The sequence below is a fragment of the Myripristis murdjan genome, chromosome 14, assembly GCF_902150065.1.
Source record: "Myripristis murdjan chromosome 14, fMyrMur1.1, whole genome shotgun sequence".
Taxonomy (NCBI): Eukaryota; Metazoa; Chordata; class Actinopteri; order Holocentriformes; family Holocentridae; genus Myripristis; species Myripristis murdjan.
The window spans coordinates 28821240-28845965 of record NC_043993.1 but is presented as its reverse complement, the minus strand read 5'-3'; the positions used below and the strand labels follow the sequence as shown (position 1 = coordinate 28845965).

At 41.6% G+C, this 24726-nt stretch overlaps 1 protein-coding gene across 1 annotated transcript; it reads left to right on the top strand.

Moving 5' to 3' along the window:
• Window positions 1–4600: 4600 nt before the first annotated feature.
• Window positions 4601–23781, top strand: fez1 (fasciculation and elongation protein zeta 1 (zygin I)). Its single transcript, XM_030069261.1, has 10 exons — window positions 4601–4886; window positions 8187–8561; window positions 12154–12241; window positions 15165–15251; window positions 16226–16391; window positions 18717–19024; window positions 20444–20524; window positions 21215–21290; window positions 21389–21454; window positions 22659–23781. Exons 2-10 carry the CDS (start codon window positions 8224–8226, stop codon window positions 22673–22675), a joined length of 1227 nt encoding a protein of 408 aa, XP_029925121.1. The 5' UTR covers window positions 4601–4886; window positions 8187–8223; the 3' UTR covers window positions 22676–23781.
• Window positions 23782–24726: the final 945 nt, after the last annotated feature.

Sequence of the window (24726 nt, the reverse complement as noted above, 5' to 3'; positions counted from 1 at the left end):
CCCTGGTGGCGAAACCAATTACCAGCCATCACTTATCCGGCTACAATCGGAAAGTAGATGTCATGCCTCCATGCCAATCATGCCCATGGCAACGCCAACCCCCGCCACCCAGGAAATCCTCTCGCCACCCCCAAGCCCAGGAAAACTCCCTCACCCCTGCCCTGGACTCATTTAGTTAGAAATACAGCACACTGTACAACGCCTTCCTCTCCATTTACATACGCACCACACTTAGCTTCTTACACCATAGATACTTGCATTCTCTCACACATGTAGCATAGCACTAACTCCATTCACACTTGCCAAGGCACCCATACACACCACACTAGTTAGGTTAGATAGGCTTTAGATTGGGTTTATTTTATAAATAATTTCCTGTAAACTTGGTTCTCATCTCTGTCTGTGCTTCTGGGAGCTCAGTCACATTTTGGCTGGTTTGTATCATTGGGCCACAATAGTAGATATGCTGTACATGGCCACTTCCATATACACATTAAAAAATAAACATTATAAAGCAGACTTGATGCATTTGACTTGATTATTGTGCATAAAATCTCATAAGTCAAATTTTATGGTATTTTGGTGTTTTGGGCATGAAGGGGTTAATATTTAAAAATGCCCTAATCTAAAATCAAATACATTGTACATATCCACTGTACTGTATAAGCACTGTAGGAAGCATATTTGATGCATTTAGATTAAGTATTTTGCATTAAATACCATAAAGCTCTATTTTGGTTGGATTATTAGTGTTTCAGGCATGAAGGGGTTAATATCTAAAAATTCTCACGGGATATCACTCGGCACCCCCTTGAATTCTTAAAACCTGACCCCATGCTACAAGGATCTGCTGAGAAAAAAACTTTTACCGACGCAACAAGGTTCACCCCCTTGGCTCCCAGACTGTGTTAAACGTTTTCTTATGCATAATCATTGCGCATCACTGCCCTCTGTTGGCCAGTCCCTCCTGATGCAGGTTGAGGAAGTCATAGTCCTCCAGTGACACTGACAGGACCCTGCAGTGTCTTGGGTTAACTCCCTTTTTCCTCCTTCAGAGACTGAGGATCCCATTGTGTAAGTTCAGCTGGATATAAAACATCAAAACGGTGTGTCTCCAAAATTAAGAGCTCAATCTGTTTCTGCACACTGCCTATTCACATGTACTGCCGGCCGTCACCACTAGATGTCAGTAAATCACAAGAGTCGTATTAAGACTGAACATAAAGTCACTGGATTTGAGTGTACTAACATATGTTTCAAATATACAAAAAATAGCCCAAAATACATTTCATCATTCAATCATCATCAGTCAACATATATTTTGGATACATTCAACAGTCCATAAACAGAAAATCTGTTTCCAGCATCTAACATATAGTGTGAATGAATGCCATTTATTTTTACAAATTGTATTTTATTATTATTATTATTATTATTACTATTATTGTTGTTGTTGTTGTTGTTGTTGTTGTTATAAGTGGTAATAGATAGAAGTAGTAGTATTAGTTGATTTTTTTATGGGATAAGTATGGCATATCCAAATGTATCCTATGTAATGTAATATGTGTTAAAGCTTGTGCTTATTTGTAAACAGTTAATGCACTTTCATGTTTATACATTCAGTTTGCTTGCAGTTTTTAAATTATTTGAAGCACCATGCCTAGGCTACACATTTCTTAAATAAAAAAAAAGTCACCCATGAAACCACTTGTAAAACACATTTGGTGCACAAAAACAATTGAAAGTATTCATATTTAGCTCATATTTAGTACAACTTCCAAAGAAGCAGCAGTGTACGCGGCACACTTGAAGGTCTCTCCATTTAGAGGAGTGGGACAGTCTGACAGCCACAGTCTACTAAAGCCCTGCCGTTAAAACATTTGTGTTTGGATATATCCTTATCAAAGAAATAACAGTCAGTTTCTATTTAATATTGGCTGAAAGTCACAAAAATGACATTGTAACACGGCCACGAAAAATTTGTTTATTGGTGGAATATTTTCAGAGATATTTTTACAGTAGGCGCCCATTTTGAATCTCAGTTAATTAGTCTGCATTAATCTCTCTTACAATAAATTCTATTTGTTCATCTTCCATTGTTCATGCCATCACACACAATAATGTTTTGACCTTGACGTCTTGTTTCTGGCTTCTGGAATCCTATGTTGCCTGTTGTATATTTCAGTCTATGTTCTTTTTGTGTTTTTTTTTTTTTTTTTTTTTCTTTTTGGTTGATGCGTAGCAGGAACTGAAACAGTGTGTGCTCATCAAAGAACGTCTATGTTCGGGAAGATACATCACTCACGTGCAGTTCTTGCGGATGTGGCCACAGACTGAGTACTGATAAGAGCACTACTAATATGAATACCTTACAGGCCCTACGTTAGAGAAAGTGGTCACACACTCATTAATTTATTCAAAGTATTATTTATTTCACCCAAAACAAAATAGTGCACAATTTTTCCACACATTTTGCATCATATAAATCAAAGAACATGATCAGAGGAATGTGTGACATGCAATTAAATATCCATACCAAGCTGCAAAAATGCTGATTTTTGCTCTGCATGTTTACAATACTTTCAGCTTGTGTGTAATTTTGTCACACACACTCAGTGGCCTCGAAAATGTCGCCAGTGCACTGATGGCACACTGCGCTGGTGTTTGCCGTACCCGGAAATAGAGGCAGAGTGAGCGCTCACTCCTCCTTAACCTTTCCTGTTGCTTGTGGAGTGATTTCCTCGCCATGGCAATTATAACCATGGCAACCAGCATCAGTGTAATGCTTGGCTGTGTGAGCCGTGTTGCCTTAGTAATGGGAGGCCTCTGTCATGCGAGGTCTCTTTTCTTCCCTTTTCCTTCTGTCTTTTTGTTTGAGCGCTGTGCTGCAGAGGACGTGAGGGGAGAGCCAGCTGCTCATGGAGGATAATGAGGCTGCTGGCTGGTCGGCCTGTTGGTCATGATGCCTCTCACGGGGTGCTTCACTCTGCTGAGGAGGCCCACATCAACTGTAATCACACTGGTATCCATTTATTTGCTTGTGCATTGGCCTTTGTGAAGAAACACAGCTCTATAGTACAGGATCATAACAAATATAGCAAAACACCTCCTGTGTAGCGTATATATACGGCTTGTTTTCTGCACTTGGAGGCATGAGGAGGTGCAGCGAGCATGTTTTATGAGATGAAATGTGATTTTGTTCCCTTCCCGACTGTACTGCCTCTTCTACCCTGCAGGTAGGCACTCCTGAACAATAACGTCATCTCTGCTTTTCAGTCTGTAGCGTCTCTCCCCGGCTTTGTTGGCTCTATCTGCCTTTCAGTCTCTAAAATTATGGTCTCTATTTTGGGAAGGAAAAAAAAAAACACATCATGCATTTTCTTTTTTCTTTCTTGCCAGTCTGGTCATTTTTAATCACCAGTTATCTCTAATATTCTAGGAAACAAACACAACAGTGTACAGGAATACTGTCTGTGTCCGTGCATCCAGAAATCACCAGGATGTTAAAGTGATGCTCCACCCTCTGATATTGCCAGAAGTCATTATTGAAACGCATCGTGACTGTGCATAATTCTCTCAAACTATCAGACTGGAAAAAGGATTAATTTGCCAGATCTGCTCATGCCTGACAGCTGGATGCTCTGGGCCTCAGAGATCACCAGCATTATAACATTACCCAGTGTGAGTGCAGGCCTACCGTGGGTGTGATAATAACATGTGAAGTCTCATATGAGCTCATGTGTTTCTGTGCTCACACTGGAGGCCCTCAGACCGGGGTTTGATCCCCGACTCCAGATTAGAGCCAGGGATTAAGGAGATTTTGGAGCACAGGTCATGACGTCAGGTTTATGATCATCTTGTATGTCCCACAAGCATTTTTTTCCTTTCTTTTCTTTTTTTCAACATACTGTTCTAAAGTTAGATTTGAATTCAAGTCAAGCTCAAGTTGTGGAAGAAGCTCCTGCTTTTACTCTGGTTTTTATTTTTTGTTATTGAAAATGCTTGGCTCTTCTGGTTTATATGTTTATTTTGACTATTGAGGAATAGACAAAATGGTGTATGTGATTTTTTCTTTTTTTGCCACCTTTTCAAAGTCTTTGTCTGTCCCATCTTTACTATAGAATCTAAAATTATTTCTACAACAAGGACCACCTTTCCCCTCTTTTTGTACCTCATTTCAATAGTTTGTCCCGTCTCTCTGAATGAACACAAAAACACTGATTCAAAATGATACCTACCTGGATATAAATAATGTTCCCATCTACCATCACGGCTTTAACAGAATAATTATCAGGGGCTGAAAGTGGAACACTGATGATATGGTAGGCAGGTTTAAATGTCTAATTACAAGGTAGGCAGACGTGCAATGTAGAAACATCTCCCTCCCCCAGTCTACCTTTTCCTCCTCCTCCGCCTCCTCCTCCTTCCCCCTTCGCCTCCCTTTCTCCCTCCTCATGAATATTGGGAGATTAAGGCGTGAGGAGGGAGGGAGGAGGCGTGGACAAAGGGAAAGAGAGGAGAGGGAGGGAAGGAAGCAAAGGAGGAGGGAGGGGGGAGGTGAGCTGCTATCGTCAGAGGCCCGGCAGTGCGCAGGCTCTGTGTGAGCTGGGCTGGCTGCCTATTGATTGGAAAACAACGGGCTGTGGGAGGACAGATAAGGGTGGCTGTGGGCTAACGGGTGAGGGAAGGGATACAGACCGAAGCTCCGACCACACTCTCACCCCTCTCTCTCTGTTTTTCCTCCCCTGTTTCACACTGGAATGAATGCAACTGCTCCTCATCGGTGGGTTTCGCAGTGGAGGGTGGCTTAGGGCGCAGATCTGCCTCGTCTAAGAAGCTCCTGCCTACACGCCGAGCCATAATATCGGAGGCACATCTTACTGCAGGTAATTACCTTCCCACCTTCCACCTTCCTCATTCTCCCGTGCCAACTCTTTGTCCTGACCGGTCCGAACTGCTCGTTTTGTCATCATCTCCCTCCATCCTCCATCCTCCATCCCTGCCTTGTAACCATGGTTTTCTCATGTCTCCTTCCCCCTGTCCTCACTGCTTCTTCTTCTCTCCCTCCCCCACTCTCATCTTTTTTTTTCTCCCTGTGATGAACTGATGACATGCACTTGCTTGATTTCCATTTCTGCCACAGCGCTCTGCATATTGATTGAGAGGAGCCTCCATTTCACACACACCTATGTGGTTGAAAATACAGCTGATTTGATTTGTATTTGGAAAAGTTACAGTGCTGAATGCGACTGCTTTCTGTAGCTCAGCCAAATTATTGTTTTATTCATCATGGCTGTGGGCACTGACAGACGTATTTTCATGTAAGCCGATGGTAGTAATAGATGCAAAGCATATTCATGTTCCAAATGAGAGGCTATTCCAGACACGCAGGCACACACTTATGGAAATTAGTAACAGTGGACAGGTATTGGCATTATTTTGACCCAAAAATGGATTTTCTTCCCTCAACAGAACAAGCCATCTTGTGAAAATTAGATGCTTGCTACCAAACATGGATGTCACCATGTGTTGTGTCAGAGCACAAATATGATAAATGTAAAGAAACACTAAAAAAAAAAAAAAAAAAAAAAAAGAATTATTGGATTTGCTTCATCTGGTGACAGTTGTGGTCGTCCCAGGGTAAAATGAGGTGAGTCATTTGATTCCCTTGCATTAAATGACCTCAGATGAGCTTTGGTGATTGCTTCTGTTGTTCCTGCATCCTTGTGGTTATGTTTGGCTTCCAGCAGGGAAACAAACCTGGGGCCACGGGTCCCTGTGAAGGTCACACACAGAGGCTGACACGCATCCCCTACCACACAACAACATACACACACGATGCACTTTAACACTATGCAGTTGTTTAACACACACACAACTCTCCAACGTCTGTATTTCTGCCTGCTCTGAGCCTGCTGCTGCGATTTCACATCATGCTTTGGCTAGAATTTTTTTTTTTTTTTTTTTTTTTTTGTCTGGCATTTTCCACATCCATTTGCTAAATTGGCTTGGCAGTAAACAGAGCAGTTACAGTAGCAGTGAAAAAGCCATGTCATGAACTGAATTTGTAAATTTAGTCATTTTCAAGGAGCGATGTGTTTGCGTCACGTGTAAGAAAGCCCCGTGGCAAAGTTAGACTCAGCTGCTAATTTCCATGTTTTCATCATTTGAGACAATAAAATGGCCTGTAGTTGACTGTACCAGCAGATGCAAGTTGTCAGTCAATGTCACATAATGGAGGCAGGCAGTGATTCATCTCCCTTGCTGCTTGAAGCCATGTGACACGGAGTCTCTCTCTTGACCATCGATGTCAAAGCAATTAGGAGCAGAGTGAGCGTTGATTAAAGAAAGATATACAGTACAGCCAGTGGTGATGCAGACACAATACAGTAAAAAGATGAAAGATTATAAAAATAACACAAGACAAGACGGCTTGAAAGGCAAACAATCGAGAGGTGAGAGATGGAGACAGAGACAGAGAGAGACAGAGAGAGACACACACACACACACACACACAAAGAGAGAGAGAGAGAGAGATCCTGTAAAATAATATCCGGCTTTTGACGGAGCAGCACTTTGCTGAGTGCTGTGCTGAGGAGGAAGAGGCTCGCAGCAGCTTGTTTTAAATGGACTCCTCTGTGCTCACCCACCACGCCAGGCCGCCGTCCAGCAAGGCATTAACGATGAAGTTTAGGCCTCACTACTGTAATTACACTGCGTCAGAGGGTCTGACTGAAGCACAGCTGCTGTCAGAAACTCTTGACTGCAGCATTACGGCCCTCCGTAAGAAAGGAGGGTGATTCTCGTTTCAGCTGAATACCTTTCTCTGTCTGTTGTTTCCGGTAATGATGTTTGATATTGCAGTTAGCTCAGCTTTTCGTTAGCCGTCTTAGCTTGAGTCCCAACAAGTTCCTGAAGTGAATTATATATATAGTACCTTTCTATTTTAAGTTTGTTTTGCCTGTATCATTGACTGTTCCCTGAATCATCATAATCAGCATCATTTTCTATAATCCGTTCCATTTTTTCTGAGCCCTAATCCCAAATTAGGACATGTTCAGCATGTAAAAGAGAGCATATCCATACTGTCATGTACCTATTGTCCCTCTATGTCATTTTTTTTAACCTGAAATCAGCTGCATGTTCACTCAATCTTATGTTCCCTCATAGTAAAAATTTAAAATAATATCTGCCTTCCATTATATTTACAAAAATGCATAATCTGATACATATTCATATTCAGTACATATTCAGTAAATAATTTCTGAAATGGTGTTCATGGACAAGATACTGTCTTATTTGAACAGGTAGATTGTTGTCAAATGACATTGCATATGTTATTTACTGAACATATCAGATTATGACTATTTGTTAATATTCCATGAATATGATAATCCTTTTTCTTTGGTTAAGGGAACATAAGATTGAGGGAACCTGTTTGAAACATGTACATTGTGGAAACACAGGGCCCTGGGAACATTCAGGAAATGACCTTGGCAACATAAGTTGGACCCGAATGAAAATCCCTAAATAGGCCACATGAAATCAGCAGGGCTAATGTTTTCACTGATTTGTTTTGGTTAATATTAAATGAGAATAAACCTACATGGAGACTCTTCAGTTTCCAGCGTCACATTTGTCCCCGCTTTGTCGTGACGTTTAACTTTCCAACTCTGAAAAATAGCTGCTAAATAGGACGGCTGTATTGTTCTTAGCCTTGTGTTCTCAAACCTTCCTGTCCCAGACTGTTAGAAACCTCATCAGTTGAAGTCCCAGTAGTGGTACTTAATTAACTGGGATTTACCAGTAAAGCCAACTGGTTTGGGCTCCCTGTGGGACCTGGTCCCCTTCTGGAGCATCTCTCTCTGCCTCCTCTTTGTCTAGACCGCATGGTGCCATTCCACCTGGGGTAAACTAGCGAAGGCGTGATGTAGGAGATGCCAGACACATGCTTTAGTGGTGACGGTAAATCTAGCAGATGGGTACAAATGATAAGATGGAAGTGATGAGTGATTTTTGTGCTTGGATGGAGCTGCTCTTTCCTTTCACACATCTGCTGTAGCAGAGGCCATTCCATTGATGAAATGCCATATTATTCTTGAAATTGGCAAACTCGAGCCTACCTACCTACCTTCTAAATGCCTTATGTTTTATCACCACCTTTTGCTCTGTCACCTTTTCTCCAGGGCACCCATTTCAGTGATCAAACTGACTGGGGACACCATGGAAGCTCCTCTGGTGTGTTTGGATGAGGAGTTCGAGGACCTCCGGCCATGTCGGATGGAAGACCTGGACAACCCAGCCCTCAACCACTCCTCTTACTCAACCACAGCCACCACCACCACCACCATCCCGCTGGCTCCCATCACCCGCGAGGACTTCTCTGAGCTGGAGAACTTCTCAGAGATGATGAGCTTCAAGTCCATGGAGGACCTGGTCAATGAGTTCGATGAGAAGCTCAACGTCTGCTTCCACAACTACAACACCAAGACGGAAGGCCTGGCACCCATACGCAGCCAGTCGCACAACCAAGAGGATGAGGAGAGGCTGCAGGATGAAGAGTGAGTGACCACTGCTAGTTTGGCTTCAAAAGATGTGTGTTTAAAGGTGCATACTGCAAAATTGCCAAGGGTCAGTTAAAGTGAAGACCCTTTAGACTTTAGACTCGTTCAACTGACCCTTGGCGATTTTGCAAAGCACGCCTCGAAGACCATGCAAAGTGCGTCTCTGAAGTTTTTATAGCTCCAAATTTTTTCAAACACTGACTTTATATTAAGAACTAACAAGCCATTCAAAAGCATTTGTGTTAGTGTTTCGGCTTTTTAAGATAATGAAAACAGAGGTAGAGAGCATTTTCTAGTAATGCTAAGGGAAGTCAGTGAATAAAAATGTGGCTCTTAAAAATTTCATGCAGCACCTTCTAAACAGCTTCCTGCTGTATAAATATACAGTGTAGTTACAGACGTATTTTCTTGAGATATATATATATATTTTTTTTTTACTCCAGTGGCTGCCAGTAGAACTGATAACCAATGCTAATAACTTCTGCTTCTTCTATCTCAAAAATCAAACCACCAGTCCCTCTGCCTTTTGAAGTATTCTCCTCAGCAGGATGTCTTTTGGCAGTGGAAGTAAAGCATGCCGCAATTTGTGCCTGATGCCAACACCAAACTGGGACCAAAACACTGTCTCACCAGCTCAGTATCTCACAGATGACAAGTCCAAAATATTTCACTCCAGGTCACCACTGGTGCGACCACAACAATACAAACGCTCAGTCAATCAGCAGCATGACCCCACCCAGCCCAGTGCACAGTCAGGCTGCATGCTGAATTATTCAATGTGTATTTTTGTACGCTTCAGTTGGCTTTGCTCTTGGTCTGTCTGTCTCAGTCTCTGCCTCTCTACCAGCTGACTCTCAGCACCTCCTCCATTTGCGAACAGGCTCTGAGGCGGAGGCACAGACATCCTCACACGGTGCAAAAAAATGAATCCCCCTCTGCTAAAAATAGGCCAAGAGTAGGTGTATGAAAGGATTTTTTGGACTGGAATCAAATGAACATGAACAAACTGACAAATAAAGCTGCAGAAAATGAACTACAATAAAGAACCATTAAAACTGTAGAAAAAAAACAAATCCCACATATTCATAATATCTAAGAGAATATAGAATTGGCTTATAAAAATGACTGCCTATTTGAATATATGTTTGTGTGTTGCAAGATGTTGTTTGATGTTGATCTTAACAGATATAGCCACCTATGTAACATGAATAGGACAGTTTGGTCTCACAGAAATATGTGAAATGAGCATGGCTTCCTTAACAATGCATCACATGGTGGTGGCATGAAAATGATACCAATGTTGAAGTCATTTAGGATCCGTTGTCATGTTTGACACACGAATTATGGATATAAAGAGTGACTTTCTCTCAGACGACCCGTGTTTAAACCCAGTTTGAGGCAAGACCAGTGTGTTCGTTTCTTGTTTACAACATTAGCTTTCTAACATCAACCATGACCTTTCCCAAACCTTAACCAAGTAGTTTTGGTGCCTAAACCTAACTCCATCAGCTTGCTAATGTTTTCAAGGTACCACGTATTATGTTGTTAAGAAAGTTGTGGTCATTTCACATATTTCTGTAAGATCAAGTTGCAGCATAGTCTGTGATTTCAGATGAAGTGAGTCTCACTCGTAGGTGGTTTTACACCTGTAATACTGACCTCAGTGCCACTGAGATACTGGAGCCTTGAAGGTCAACTCACAGAAAACGTGGAATCAACACAATTCAGTCTACATGGGTCTCACTGTCAGCCAGACTCACTGATAAATTATGTGCTTTTTGTCAGCTGAGTCTAAATGGTCCTTACCTCCCTTAAGCCTTGTGGTTCCTCCTCCACAATAGCAATAAGCTACAATAACCAGTGAAGCTCAGGATCTGTATGGTGGACTCTCACACTCTCAAAGATGATAGCCAACATTTATCCATTTATCAAGTCGTTCACACTACATGTCGGCAGCAGTCTGTTGCCATATTATGACCATATCCCTGTATTCGCCTGATTAAAAACCCGTACGAGTGTGTCCAACGAGCTGATGGGGAAGTAGAATATTAAATAGGATGATTCCCTCTCAGTGGCTGCAGGCCAACAAACACAGCAGGACAGCTTTGTAACATCGAGTTCCTGTCGGCCAGACGAGCCTGTGTCCCCACATGTCTGTGTTAGCATGCACAGGGACGTGTGTCTTGCTTTTTGTGTGTGTGTGTGTGAGTGTGTGTGTGTGTCCATGGGTGTGCAATGCCCGTTGTGAATGCATTTACGTTTTTCAGCACATCCTCAGCTTACCGAAGAGTGGCACCACTTGGTTTTCAAGCTCAACAACAATCTGACTTCTGTCGATTTCGCACTAAATAATTCAAACGGTGACTCATCGAGGCCTAATAAGGCAATCAGCACATTAGCATCATCCAGTGGCATAGCTAACATTCAGCAAAAATAATAATAATAAAAAAAAAATGCCTCCCAAATTGCATTACCTTTGTTACATAAACAAAGTGATGAAAGCTATAGCGTTTTCACATGCACTGTAAAAAATTCTCCATCTAACAAGTCGTTCAGTCTCATATTCAGTGTTTCAATCGTGTTTTTCTAACAAGATAAAAAAAAATCTATTCAACTTTTTTCCACAATTTTCTTGAGTCAAGTTTCATTATTTTGATACTACAGATGTATACATATATGCATTGTGTTTACAAATAAAAACAAGATTTTAAGCATGAATATGACACTGAATGACTTGTTCAAATTGAGATTTTTTTGCAGGGATATTTTAGTGTCTTAGACAAGTTTTTATTCCTCCTCAGCCTTTTCCTTCTCAAAATCTAGTTTTCATTTTTATCTCAGTTTACAAAAAAAAAAAAAATGTGTTTCAACATCTAGTAATTGTTGTAATACCGCTGCGTTCATGTGCGCACCCACAGCAGGCATATCCCAGTGAGGTAAGCTCTGTGATGAATGGGCTGCTTGTCCGGTGTGTGACTGGCTGTGGGCAGTGCCAGTGGGAGCAGGGCATGAGGCATTAGCCAACCTCCAAGTGGGGGGAGGGAGAAAAAAAGAAAAAAAAACAAAGGACTGGAAACAAAGGAAGAGTTTTCTTCCACTTTTATGTCATTCCTGCTCAGACAGACGCTCTCACTGGCTGCTCGCAGGGACATCTGACACAATGATGTGAGAGGCTTTATCTAAATCTCTTCTCAGGATACCTTGCAAGGAGTAGTAAGCCGTACTTCTTTTTTCTGTTGTGCATTGTTCCTCTCCGGCTCACAGCTCTTGCACATTGATCAACATTATTGACTTGCCTCATTGGAAAATTGACTGAGTTGCAGGCTACTAGAGAGACGGCTGAGTAGACCGCCTCAAAAACAGGAAAATAAAACAGCATAAAACCCTCTAATGGGATTATATCGCCGTATAACCAAATCTCCTCTTGATATGCCGGCTAAAAATAGTGGACAGCTTTTAGAGCGAAGGCCAAAAATAGGTTGTGATGCTTCCGTCACAACAGTATCTCAGTGTGTTTTGGTTCTTTTATTTATTTATTTGCTTTTATTTGATTCTGCTCACATGTGTCTATTTGCATGTCATTTTGCAGTGTGTGGGATGCTCTAACGGACAACTACATCTCCACTTGGGACAACCCCAACTCAGAGGGAATCAACGGAAACCTTTCTGACCAGGAGGTACTTCCTTGATATATTTTTGCCTGAATGTATGTGGATTAGATGCAGGGGATGTGTATGTACATATTAGGGCTAGCTAATAAAAATAATGAGTGAAAAAACTTGACTCATGTGACATAGAGCTGACCGAACGATGACTTATGACATAGCATGATTTAAAATAATTTCCTTTTCCTATTTCTATTCTATCTATTTCCTATTCCTATACTGTTGACCTCAAGGTAACCTTGTTTGAGTGCAGTTACACAAACTGTTGTGTCATGCATTGCGAAAGTTCAAATGGTGAAAAGCATGATGAATGGATGACTGATTCTGTGGACTCCTATAATGTTTGTATCCACTTTTACGCTCAGATGATCATCATCTCACTGGAAGTGCTACCAGTTGTGAACCAGAAAACATGCTCAAAACCCCAGAAAATTGCTTCTGCAGTCATTTCTTCCATGTTTTTCCACTTCATTCTCCATAGATTAGGGGGTGGGGGGGTACACTGAATGTGCTCTAATTTAAAGTGATCTGGCCTAGTTTACAGGACAAAATTTGATTCCCTTTAAAAGCACATTTTGATCATGCCAGTTATGTTTTTATGGTTGTATACACACATTCTCTCGGGGCAGGACCTGCTGAGAAGTAAATGGCCTTGGAAAATCTCAAATCCCCCAGTCTTTTTTATCACCTTAGTTTGCATACACTTTAATTCAGTACAATGTAAAAGTTATATTTAACCATCTGTTACTTAGGCCTGGTATCAAGAGCTCAGTCCCTCACTTTGAGGCTGATAAACTGGCTCTGACAAAATAAAAATAAAGCAGCAACTTGGCTCATATTGGTGTCACTGGTGGCATTGAGCTCCCAATTTGGACTGGGCTTTTAACTTATCACATGCTGAGCATTTTTATTTATTTAATTCGCAAGGACGTGTCTGCATAATGCATTCATGGACCTTTGCGAGCACATTTCAGTTTCAACAGTTAGATTTGTTTGACTTAAAGAGCAGAGGTAAAGACAAAATGGCATTATCAGTGTTCACCCTCACATTTCTTATTTTCTGATTCTGAATATTTCTGATGCTTTTCTGATAATTGTGAGTGAAGGAGTGAATGAAATGCAGAACACGATGTTTGATCGATTTTAGTTTCGCAACAGAGCAGCCGACAGAGCAGCCCAACAGGCCCAGCGTCTCTGAGGCTGAGCTGTAACGCTGACACATAAAGACATGCTTGACCAACCTTGACCGGCCTGCCATTCAGCATAAAGTTCCTGTCTTCCTCCCCTCCCCTCCTCCCCTAATTGGCTGTCACATACAACTGCACAGCAGGCACTTTGCAGTCTGGTCCATGTTTGGGCTGGTCAAGGCCAGCACGGAGACATTTTAGCCTGAGAGGATTGTTATTTTGCTGTCCGAGTGCGGAGGAAAGTGAAGGCAGAGTGCTGCCTGTGTGCACCGAGGGCAGACTCTGCACTCTGTGTACAAATCTGTAAAAATGAAAATTGTAGTTCCAAAATAAGGTATTCTAGCATTTAAAATTTAAAGTGATAATTTGGGATCCTATTTTTCTTTAATGAATGCATGAATTTATATTTTATCACTTGTCAGTCAATCCAAAGCCTGTAGAGAGATAAAACTGTGGCCATGGACTGCTGTGAGATGGAAATAAAACAGTGCAGTACAGTCTGTGGCCATGGGGGGCAGTGATGAGCACTTGCTAAATAGTAGAATTCATGGAGGTCAGTGTGGCTAAGCGTTACCAAGTGTTAGGGTTAGTTTAATTATAAATATTTATGAGCCGCTGGACTGATGTTATTGTTACATGGCCCAGTATTCAGAATGAAGACATAATTATAAACTGACATGACTGCAATGGGGCAATTTCAGAAGATTTGCACCAATATTGAGGCTATTTTGGTGCTGAATGGTTGCATTAAAAATGCATTTTTTTTTTTTAACCTATAAGTTTCCAGATTTCATTCATCTAAGCACATAGAAATGTGTATCTTGTTAACCACATTCTGGTCATTTTCACCAATGCACATGAAAAAAAAAAAAAAAAAAAGAATGAATGAATGAATAAATTCATAAAATTATGATTTAGAGAACTTGTTTTACTCCCATTCACCACCATTCAGTTTTAGCGCTCTACGTCGCCCCCCGGAGGTGGCCTCACATATTCTTGCAGGTCTCCATAGACTGTGTAATCTCCCTCTGTCTCCCTGTCTCTCTGGTCCAACAGCGTCAGAAACACTGTTGGTCTTTTTCTTGGGTTTTTGTTTGAAGTTTGAGTCTCTGTAGGTGGCGCTCTTCTCTCTGTCAGCTGAGCCATGGTGGCTGTTTAAAACCCTTCTCCTTTTGTATGCCAGAGGATTTTCCCCAGGAAAGAGCTGCCAAACCCCAGCTGTTTAAAACTGTGTTATATCAATCAGAGAATAGCAAAGCAGATATATTTATTTATTCAGAAATGCTGAGGATTACTTTAAATGTAACCCCCATCCTGACAAAATGATGTCTGGCATGAAAACAAAACGGACTTTTGAATAGACTCTTCACTGATGAAACAGGTAAATTATGTGTGAAAGTAATATTAAATAATGGAAATATCTCTGCTTTTAAATATTGATCAATGAGCATGAAATAATGTAAATGACTGCAGTTTTAATTATTGATTAATGGCCATAACACATTTTTTTCCCCACATGGATACATAGTGCTTTAAAGTGGAACCTTTCAAATATTTAAATGGGATTTTCAAATGACTTCATCCCTGCAGTCGTCAGCTGTCAGTGGCATTCCTGCCCAAACACAGATTTCTTTTGGGAGACGTCCCGGGCCACTGCTGACTGTTGTGAGCCTCGTTTCTGCCACTCATGCTAAAACATTTGAATTCTGAATGTTGATTAGTTCACTTGGTCGTCTCACACTGTGCAGGTCCACGAAAAAGAGGAGGAGGAGATGAACGAGAAGAACGACAACGCCAACTGCTTGAACGAAGAGCCTCTCATCACAGCTGACCAGGTGGGTGCACTCCAAGAAAATCTCCATCTTAACAAATCATTTATTCTCATATTCAGATCTTGTTTCTTTTCAAAATAGTAAACAAGTGTGCCAGTGGGATGAGATAATCCAACTTGTTTCCAATGCGAATCAAATTGTTTCCATAATTTTCTTTGACTGAAGTGTCATTTTCTTGATACTAGTGGGCTGCTTTCCCAGAAACATTCCTGAAACGAGTGAATCGGCCTTGGAAACAAGTGGGATTATGTCATCCCACTGGCATATTTGTTCAGTTGTTCAAGATCTGAACGCTGAATAAGGGACTAAATGACATCTTGAAATGGAGATTTTTTTTTTGCTCTCTGTGTGGCGACAGTGCAAACAGGCCCTTGCAAGAGGCACACAGAGGATCAGCATCCCTAACTCTCCTAATAAGTCATTTTCATTCATGGATTTTGTGTACAAGACTTGGATTTACCATAATCTTCTTTGACAACAGAGCTGGACAATTAGTCTTCTCATAACAAGTTGTAATCCCTCAAATTGTTGTGTCCCACCCCAAACTACAGCCAGTCTGTCCACTTGCACCTACTCACAGCATACCAGGCCAGTGTTTTCGCCGTCCTGCAGGCTGCCTTCGGAGAGGCTTTCCATCGTGCACAATAAAACTATTCATGTCACTTCTGACAGTGCGGAGTATCAGACTGCTTGTAGATCATGCGGGAATAGGAGTGTACACAGACGCCTGCCAAAATCTAACTCAAGGCTGTGTCTGTGCTACACAGCCGCCACTTTGGCCATCAATAATAGATGTGGGTGTGATGCATACACTTAAAGGGGAGGCTTTTGGTCTTCTCGTGGCCACAATGTACCGACAAATGGGCGGATATGGATGTATACAGCATGTACTAACCCTGCTCTCCTGATCTCTCCCCTGTCCATTCATCACTCCATCCATCCACCTGAATTCCCCCATCTGCCTCCATCCCCCCAAGGTCATAGAGGAGATAGTTGAGATGATGGAGAACTCCCCAGACCCTGGTGAGACAGAGGAAGAGGATGAGGAGGAGAGCAGCCACTGCTCCTCCAGGACCAACCCGTCCCTCCTGGAGGAGATCAGGCAGCTGTCGCAGGCCTCCAACAACAACTGCTCCTATGAAGGTAGGAGCCTGGAGCTGCTTTCATGTCACTAGTTTGTTTGTTCAGGTGATGTCTGCTAAACACACGTGCACCCAAGGTCATTTTCTCACATTTCTAACTGGGAGTCCAGCACAACCGGAACTTGTGCACTCACAGTTAACAGCAGCAGAGTGAGCGGAGAATAGTTGTTAAGTTACAACTAAAGCCCCAAAAAATCAATTTCTGCTCAACAGGGACATAACAAGGTGCTTCAAAACAAACTTGAAAACTTTAAAATAGACTCATAGCTCAGCCACTACAAAGATACTCAAAGCCTCTGAACCGTCTCTGGCTGTGGTCACACCCAACACATCCTACAAAGACCAAAAAGGGACAAACTCTGCAAAGCATGACTCAGAAAGGCTGGTGCATCCATGAGCTCGCATTAAGGCTACAGAGAAAACACTAAAATGCGCTTTGCTACCATGACTCCTGAAGGGATTGTACCTCTTCATGAGCATCTGGTTGGTATCCTTACATCTCAGTGGAATCTCCGAACACCACATGAGACGATCACTCTGTTACATGAGAGCAACAAGTTTAACTATGCATGCAGGGAGACTGGCCTTTTGGACACCTTTTAGGTTGTAATTAGTGGTGCTCCATGAACCTAAACATCAATACCAAATATCAATAAACAAAATGAGTTTAGGCAAAAACCCTCACAGACTGGATGCATTGATTGTCAAATGGCAGCCACACCTGGCCTGCAGAATATTCATGAATTCAGAAAATGTGAGGGAGAAAAAATATGTGCCGGTATTTAGGATGTCTAGCATTTTTTTTCTTTCTACAGTAAAACAACACCAAAAACAATTGAGATGGAAATAATTTCATTAGGAATGATTTAAATCCATCTGTCAGCTTATTACAAAGCAAAGCTCCACTTATTTTGCTGGTTGTCACTGAACAGCAGGAGCCTCGGACAGGTGAAGCCGAAGCTGATGTCTGTCTTTTATGAACTGAATGCGGCTCATCTTCATGCAAGCATGCGGACAAGTTTTCCACCAATCAGAACACTACATGAGAGCGTCAAACCCAGTTAAGGTTGACTATTTCCTGCCAATCAGGACTGCATTCTGCAATTCCAGATTCAAATCATCACTCCTCCTTGGTGGAGGTCTAAGAGCATTTTCTAGTTCTAGTAGTATCTAGTTATTATTATGGATTTCCAATGGTTTTTAGGAGTCTGTTCACACTGATATAAGCTAATACAAATAACACTGATTTGTAAGAAAGTGACAATATTAAACAATGACAGGCTAATTAGGCCTAAATAAATGTAAATTTTGTTATTTGAAAGTCTTTGAATCATCTCACCCCACTGGCATCTTCCTCCCTAACATTTTACTGTACACAGCTTAGCTTTCAAATTAACTCATCATCATCATCATCATCATCATCATCATCATCAGTATGTGCTGCAAATATGTGAGGTGCTGGTCAAATGCAGAAGAATGTCCAACGCGGAACAAATGTTTGCCACATATTCAGACCAATGCATTATTACTCATGATTGATGCACTTAAAAAGAGAGCAAACGATGTGCTGCAGCTTCTTTGGGCTCCCTCGTCATAAATTTAATTCAAGGCATTTTCTATTCTGAGCCTCCGGTTTGAAGATGCTGAAGAGATTTACACATGGCTCGATTAGTCATTTGATTTCAGCAGGTGAGAGTTCAAGAGGACCTTTTGTTCCCTGCCATACGGCGCCCTGTCGACAGACATATTGGAGGTCCATGTGGTTCCCTGCTTGAGTCGCATTTAATTTGTCATACCAACTGTGTGTGTATGGGAATGGGTACGCAAGTAGAGACGTGTGAGGCTGAGCATCTTTTGGCACCCACATCTGTATGTGTAAATTAATCTTTTCCTGATTTTATATATATTGGTGTATTTGAAGAAACTGAAGGTTCCAGTGTGGGGGTGGATAACAGTATCAGTGCAATATTAGGAGTCTTTCATTTGCATTTTACATCTATTCAGCTCTTGCTCTCACTTCAAAAGATAAGATAAAATGAGCTTTATTGATAGGAGTCTTTGCAGAAAAAAAGGTATGGTTAAAAATGCAACAAATAGAACAGGCTAAGGATTTGTTAATGCAGAAGGAGCATTTGCTTGAAAAAATCTCACTAATGCAATAACAGGCGAGGCTTCAGCTCCATACATTACGATGTATAGCTCAAGTGAGCAGTGCACTGGTCAAATCATCCAGACAGTATTTCCACTTCACAGCACATTACGTCTGTATTTATATCTGTTGCTGCCTTTCCTGTGCACTTCCTCCCTCCTGTCATCCGTTCCCCAGGCCTGAGCCTGATGCCCAGCTCGGCGCTGGTCAAGCTGCTGCACCGGGTGGAGGCCGCCATCCGCGAGTACTCAGAGGAGCTGGTCAGCCAGCTGGCTCGGCGTGACGAGCTGGAGTTCGAGAAGGAGGTGAAGAACACGTTCATCACGGCCCTGATGGAGGTGCAGAACAGGCAGAAGGAGCAGCGTGACAGCGGCAAACGCAGGCGCCGCGACAAGGCCCTGAGTCTGCAGGGAGGAGGAACTCTGCCAGCGAATGCCGGGAATACCACGGGACGCACAGAGAAGACAGGAAGCATGCCTGTCAAGGTGAGGCGGCAGAGAGGGGCTGGGTTTGGATGGAGTTTTTATATGGAAAAAAAAAACATAAAGTAATGCTTTTTTAAGTAATGATTACTGTGTTTACTGGTATTTGTTTGCCTTATAATGATCTAGTACCTGACTGATATCTCATTCAGCATATACTCATGTCAGTCCCATGCAGCAAAAACCAAATTCTAAAGTGGTGTGATTTTGCATGCTGGAGCCTAAACAGTCTTGGATTGTAAAGTCAAATTGGGTTTGACTGGAAAGCTGAGACTCTCTTTTATTCAGGTGCGATGTCACCCCCAGTAGCCATTTTACTATAGCGAGGACATTTTTAAAATATATTCTGTATTTAAATGGTCAGAAATTGACTGTAATTGACTGATACTGAACAGCAGCTATTTATTTATTCATTATTTTTGCAGTGTTTATGTCTAGAAATGGTTGACAATGTGTAGTAATGTCAGATATTCTTTAATTAACCTGTTTGTTTAAGAAAGTAGCCCTCTGTGTAATTTTGCATAGACATTTTGGTGCAAATTCAGCGCACAAATCCACATAGAAAAGGTCTAATTTCATTCCAGCTCAAAAATTCACTGTATCTGCTGCCACATCTGTCGTTGGCTCGATCTCAAAAATCCCTTATCAGTCAGGCACTATAATGATCATTTTCTGGAGATTTAGTTTGCCCATCTTATTTACCCCCATGTGCCCTGCCTATGACTGACCCATTCGCTGTAATTCCACCAGCATTAAAGCCACCCAATGTAGTTTGTGACCACCAGTGGAGCAAGATATTGCACATAATGATGCAACGATAAAACTTTCAAAAGGAAATGTGTTTTGAGGCAGGAAACGCATTGAAGGCGTGCTCACAAGAAACAGCACATTGGGCACATTTCATTAAGCCGTAATATACAAGTTTGACCTTTCACTATTCGGTGTGCTTATGAGTGTGTGGTTGTGTGTTTACTCCTTCCCGTGCAAAGCAGAGAAAGGTGAAACCACACTGCCAGACAGCCGACTTCCTCCCTCCCTCCCTTCCTCCCTCCCTCCCTCGCTCCAGCTGGCTGTTAGCATAATGGATCTCAATGCCATTAGCGTCTAGAGAGTCTTCCAGGAAAGACGTTAAAGTGGACGCGACCCATCCTCTACATACAGTAACAGCTCAGTCCAGCCTCCTCATGTCCAGTAACAGACAAACAGCCTAATGGACATGCTGTTTCCTCAGTGCCATGCAAAGGAAAATCTCAAGGGGGCAGCATTTTTTAACCATCTGACTGCTGTTTACCTGAGGCTCTGTCACTGATGTGCAATTTTCCCTGCAAGTTTGATCAAAGCTCTTATTTTGAAAGTCTGTGCATCCTGCTAGTGCACCACCTTTACTGACGTGTGTGTGTTTGTGATCTGTGATGTGTTCAGCGTTTCAGCATGGAGGGACTGTCCAACATCCTGCAGACCGGCATCAGACAGACGTTTGGAAGCACAGGCAGTGAGAAACAGGTGAGGGTAAAGATCTGATATTTAAGAAAAAAATTTAAAGTCATGCTTTTGTTGTTGTTGTTGTTGTTATTTATTCATTCATAAATTTCCTCTTTGAGTGTGGCACACATGTTTAGAAATATGTTCCAACACTGGCCTTAAAATATCTGTGTATATTCTCAGTCGATGATATTCTTTTGAAACACATCTCAGACACTAGAAATGTATTTTTGCTATATAATGCATTTCAAAATACATATCTGAATGAATTTAACATTAATGTGAAATGAACAAACATATATTCTGGCCAATGTTCCAAAGAGTGGACTTTTTTTATTTTTTATTTTTTTGATAAATTGATAACTGACATCTTCTGCTCTCTTTAAATTTTGAGTAAACTTTCCCTTTAAAATAAACACACCCCCATTATGTTGAGGATGCACGCAGGGATCGATATGAAATTTGATCAGCCCTCACAATGTAAGCACTTTTCTATAGTGCACTGCCATAGATGTCCATGTTAACCAGATGTTAAATGTCAGTTTTCATACTACGGTTTGAAGCCATCGGGTGAGGTCACTGCACCATGCGGCCTCTATGTGTTTCAACAGGGTGACAGCCGTTTAAAGAAAATTCTGCAAGAAGCCAGGTGACTAAAAGTTAGTTTCACGGTGAGAGATGACGAGACGTTTTCTGTTGACTTGTTTTCAGTATCTAAACACAGTAATTCCATACGAGAAGAACGGGACCCCACCGTCTGTGGACGACCTGCAGATGCTCACAAAGAGTAAGTCTGTCTATCTGTCTATCTACAAATCATTTGAATTTGGTCTGCAGTTCATGCCACTGAAGTGATTTTTAATTGATTTTGGTCTTTACCCACAGTTCTTTATGCCATGAAGGAGGACAGTGAGAAGGTGCCTACACTGTTAACTGACTACATATTAAAAGGTAACACAAAATGGAGCAAGGTAAAACTACTGAAATGAGAATAATGACACTAAAAGTTAAAATGTGAAATAAAAGTGGTCAGGATTTGCCTTTTGGGTTTTGGGGCATCGATGTGAACATGACATTTAAGGGGGAATAAAATCAGGCCATACTGCATGTAGCGACTTTTCTCACACCATATGACAAAATGTGAAAGGAATTTAAGAGTAGGCCTAAGCCGCAAAAAAAATCTAAATAACAAAGTATTCCATGAAAGATGAAAAAACACTGGTTCACTGGAAAGGCTGTGTTACACTTAAATGGAGAAAAAAAACTTGAGTCTTAATTAATAGTAAACTATTGAAAGCTCATGAAATCGACTAGATTTCTTTCAAAAACATGGGGAAACCCAAAATATCAAAATATGGCTGGAAAATTACAGCATTTATAATTAATGTAAATTTAAAATCTATTTCAAATTAAACTAGATTAAGATTTATTATCTCAAATTCACCCCCCAAAGTGTGAAGAAAACAACAACAAAACATGAAAAATAAAAAGAAATAATTTTTGTTATGATTGTGAGATGAAACCTTTCAGACAGCTCAGGGGGTTTGTATATACAGATAATAAACCTGACACTGACCTGTTGGTCTGTGAGCTCTTTGCCCTGGGAGCTCAGCGGTTTCTTTTATGTTAAGGCTGAGTCCTGATCACAGCGTCCTGGGTTTGAATCCGACCTCAGGCCCTTTGCTGCATTTCAACCTGTCTCTCTCTCTCTCCTGACTTTCCTGTCTCTCTCTATAAAGCAGAAATGCCTAAAAAAAAAAGTTCTCCTGGACGTTTGAAATGATGGCTCCGCCCCTGCCTTAATTTGTGCCATTAGTAACACCTGTGTGTGTGTGTGTGTGTGTGTGTGTGTGTGTGTGTGTGTGTGTGTGTGTGTACCTGCAACTGTCAGACATGAGTTCAGTCCCTGCTGTGTGAGAGCTGCCAGGGCACACAGTCCAGTATCAGGGTGAATTAAACCCCCGACCCATGGGCACCACCAGGAATTTTGGGCCCCATGAAAACAAAAGTATATATATTTACTCGATGATGGTTTAATAATTTTATATTAGTTTTTACCTATTTTTGGGGCCCCTGTCAGGCAAGGGCCCTTGGAATTGTCCTAACTTTTCCCCCCTATACGGCCCGACGTAACAGGGTGTTTCTCTGTCTGCAGTGTTGTGTCCCACCTAAAGCACCGCCAGGCCAGGGGCCGCCGTGCGACGGAGACTCCGACCCCCTCCTCCGCCCGCGCCGAGGGCTCCTCCAACCTGGCAACCCTCCGCGCCCCTGGCCCAAAGCTGCATGACCTCCCCTCATTTACCATTATCAGCCATGGATCCTCACCATCGACATTATCGTACGTTACTCACCTCGACTACGACTACTGCCTTTCGCTGAGCTCACCTTGTCCCCTCCTGCACACCAAGCTCAGGCCAGACCCAAAATGGCTGCCATATGAATACGTGTTGGGGCGGCCGGTCCCACTTTTAAACGGACTTTACTAACAAGAGCATGACATGCTACTAACGAACACACCGCCACATCGGTACAGGGATTTTATTTTGTTCTTTCTTTCTTTCTTTCTTTTTCTTTCTTTCTTTGTGTTGTTGTTTCTTCTTTGGTTCGTACAACGGAGACAATTTGATTTTGACACATAGTTTCAAACCGACCCGCTGGGTTTTGTGAATCATTCAGTTCATCGATCCATACGGACTACACTTTACAGATAATTAAAATGCCATATTGCATCCAAGTGTCAGCATATCTCTGTATTGTTGGAGATGAAAAAAAAAAAAAAAAATTAAAGTAAATCTAATTCATTTGAATACAAAAGCCATGCACCTTTTTCTGCCAATTTAGTACTGTAGCTCCATGTAAAAAATAAATAAATAAATGAATAAATAAATAAAATAAAAATAAACACAACTATTACGGGTGCAGTGCAGTGTGCTACACGCTTTTTTTCTTCTGTTCTTCTTCTTTTTTTAGCCAATATTTGAAAATCCAGTGCTCTTCTGACTTTTTTGTAATTTCTTTTCATTTTTATCTGAATATTTGATACACAGTCTGTTGTTGGTTTTCTACTTTTCTTTACTGTGTCATCAGAGTGTTGTCCAGCCCGTTCAGCCGTGTGGAAGTGTATTACTGAGTTTTTCCTCGAATGTCATTCCCCTGATGAGATGAGCTCATTTGATCAAAGGCGTACATATTGAGCATATTTATGACTTCCTTTGAGCCACGTAGGTGAATGTTACATTGCTAATCGCAAATTCTAATAAACATTCTACCCTAACAGCGAAAAACTCCTGCTTGTCCTGTCTCGTCACTGCCGTTATGTGGGTATGAGAAGAATATCACAATATGAGGATATAATCGAAGAATATGCTTTACAAGGAGCTGTGGAAAGTATAAAGTTTATGAATTAACTTGGAAACTGTGTCTTGATTCAGTCTACAGGGAAAGTCATGCTGCCCTCTGGTGGTCGAGTTTATAGCTGCTCTGTTAAAATTACATCACACATAAATAACACAGGTTATTTGTAGTATGTTGAATTAATGACTTCTGTTACTTAATACAGTTACTGATGGGCTGATACAGAAGAGTTTTATTATGATGCATTTGTTATTTTTGTCCATAAACAAGTGGTTAAGGTCATAGGGGTGATTGTTGATGGAAATATTTTTAATTTGTTAATGAGAAGATGAATGGGTCTTTTCTGAGGAGTTAATGCGACCAGCTCACGTGGGAGACGTTGGCCCTCAGCGTTTTCTGCCAGAGAGCCTCTCTGACCCAACCCTCACCCTTCTGATGGAGAGGAAGATGAAGAGAGGCTTTCCCACAGAGAGCCCCGAGGACAAACTTCCTCATGTGTCAGCTGTCCGGTGGCTCAGCCGGGAGTAGAGGGGAATCCTCGCCTCCCTGTTGGCCACACCAGGACAGGGGCTTTCTCCACATAGCTTGAAGACAGTTGTGTTTTTTCTAAATAGATTTTTTTAATTGAGTGGGCTAGGTTCTGGAACAATACATTCAATAATTCCACATACATTATCACCATTTCACCACCCACACACATACAAGCACGCGCACATGTACACAAACACACAGCAAACAAAACAAGATGAGGAGAAAACACAGGGCTCCTTCAGTGTTGTGGCTTCATGAACCGAGCTCCAGGTCTTATGGAAATGTTTGACTTTGTTGCTGCCCTCTGATACTGACATCTAACAGTGAAGGTGCTTCCT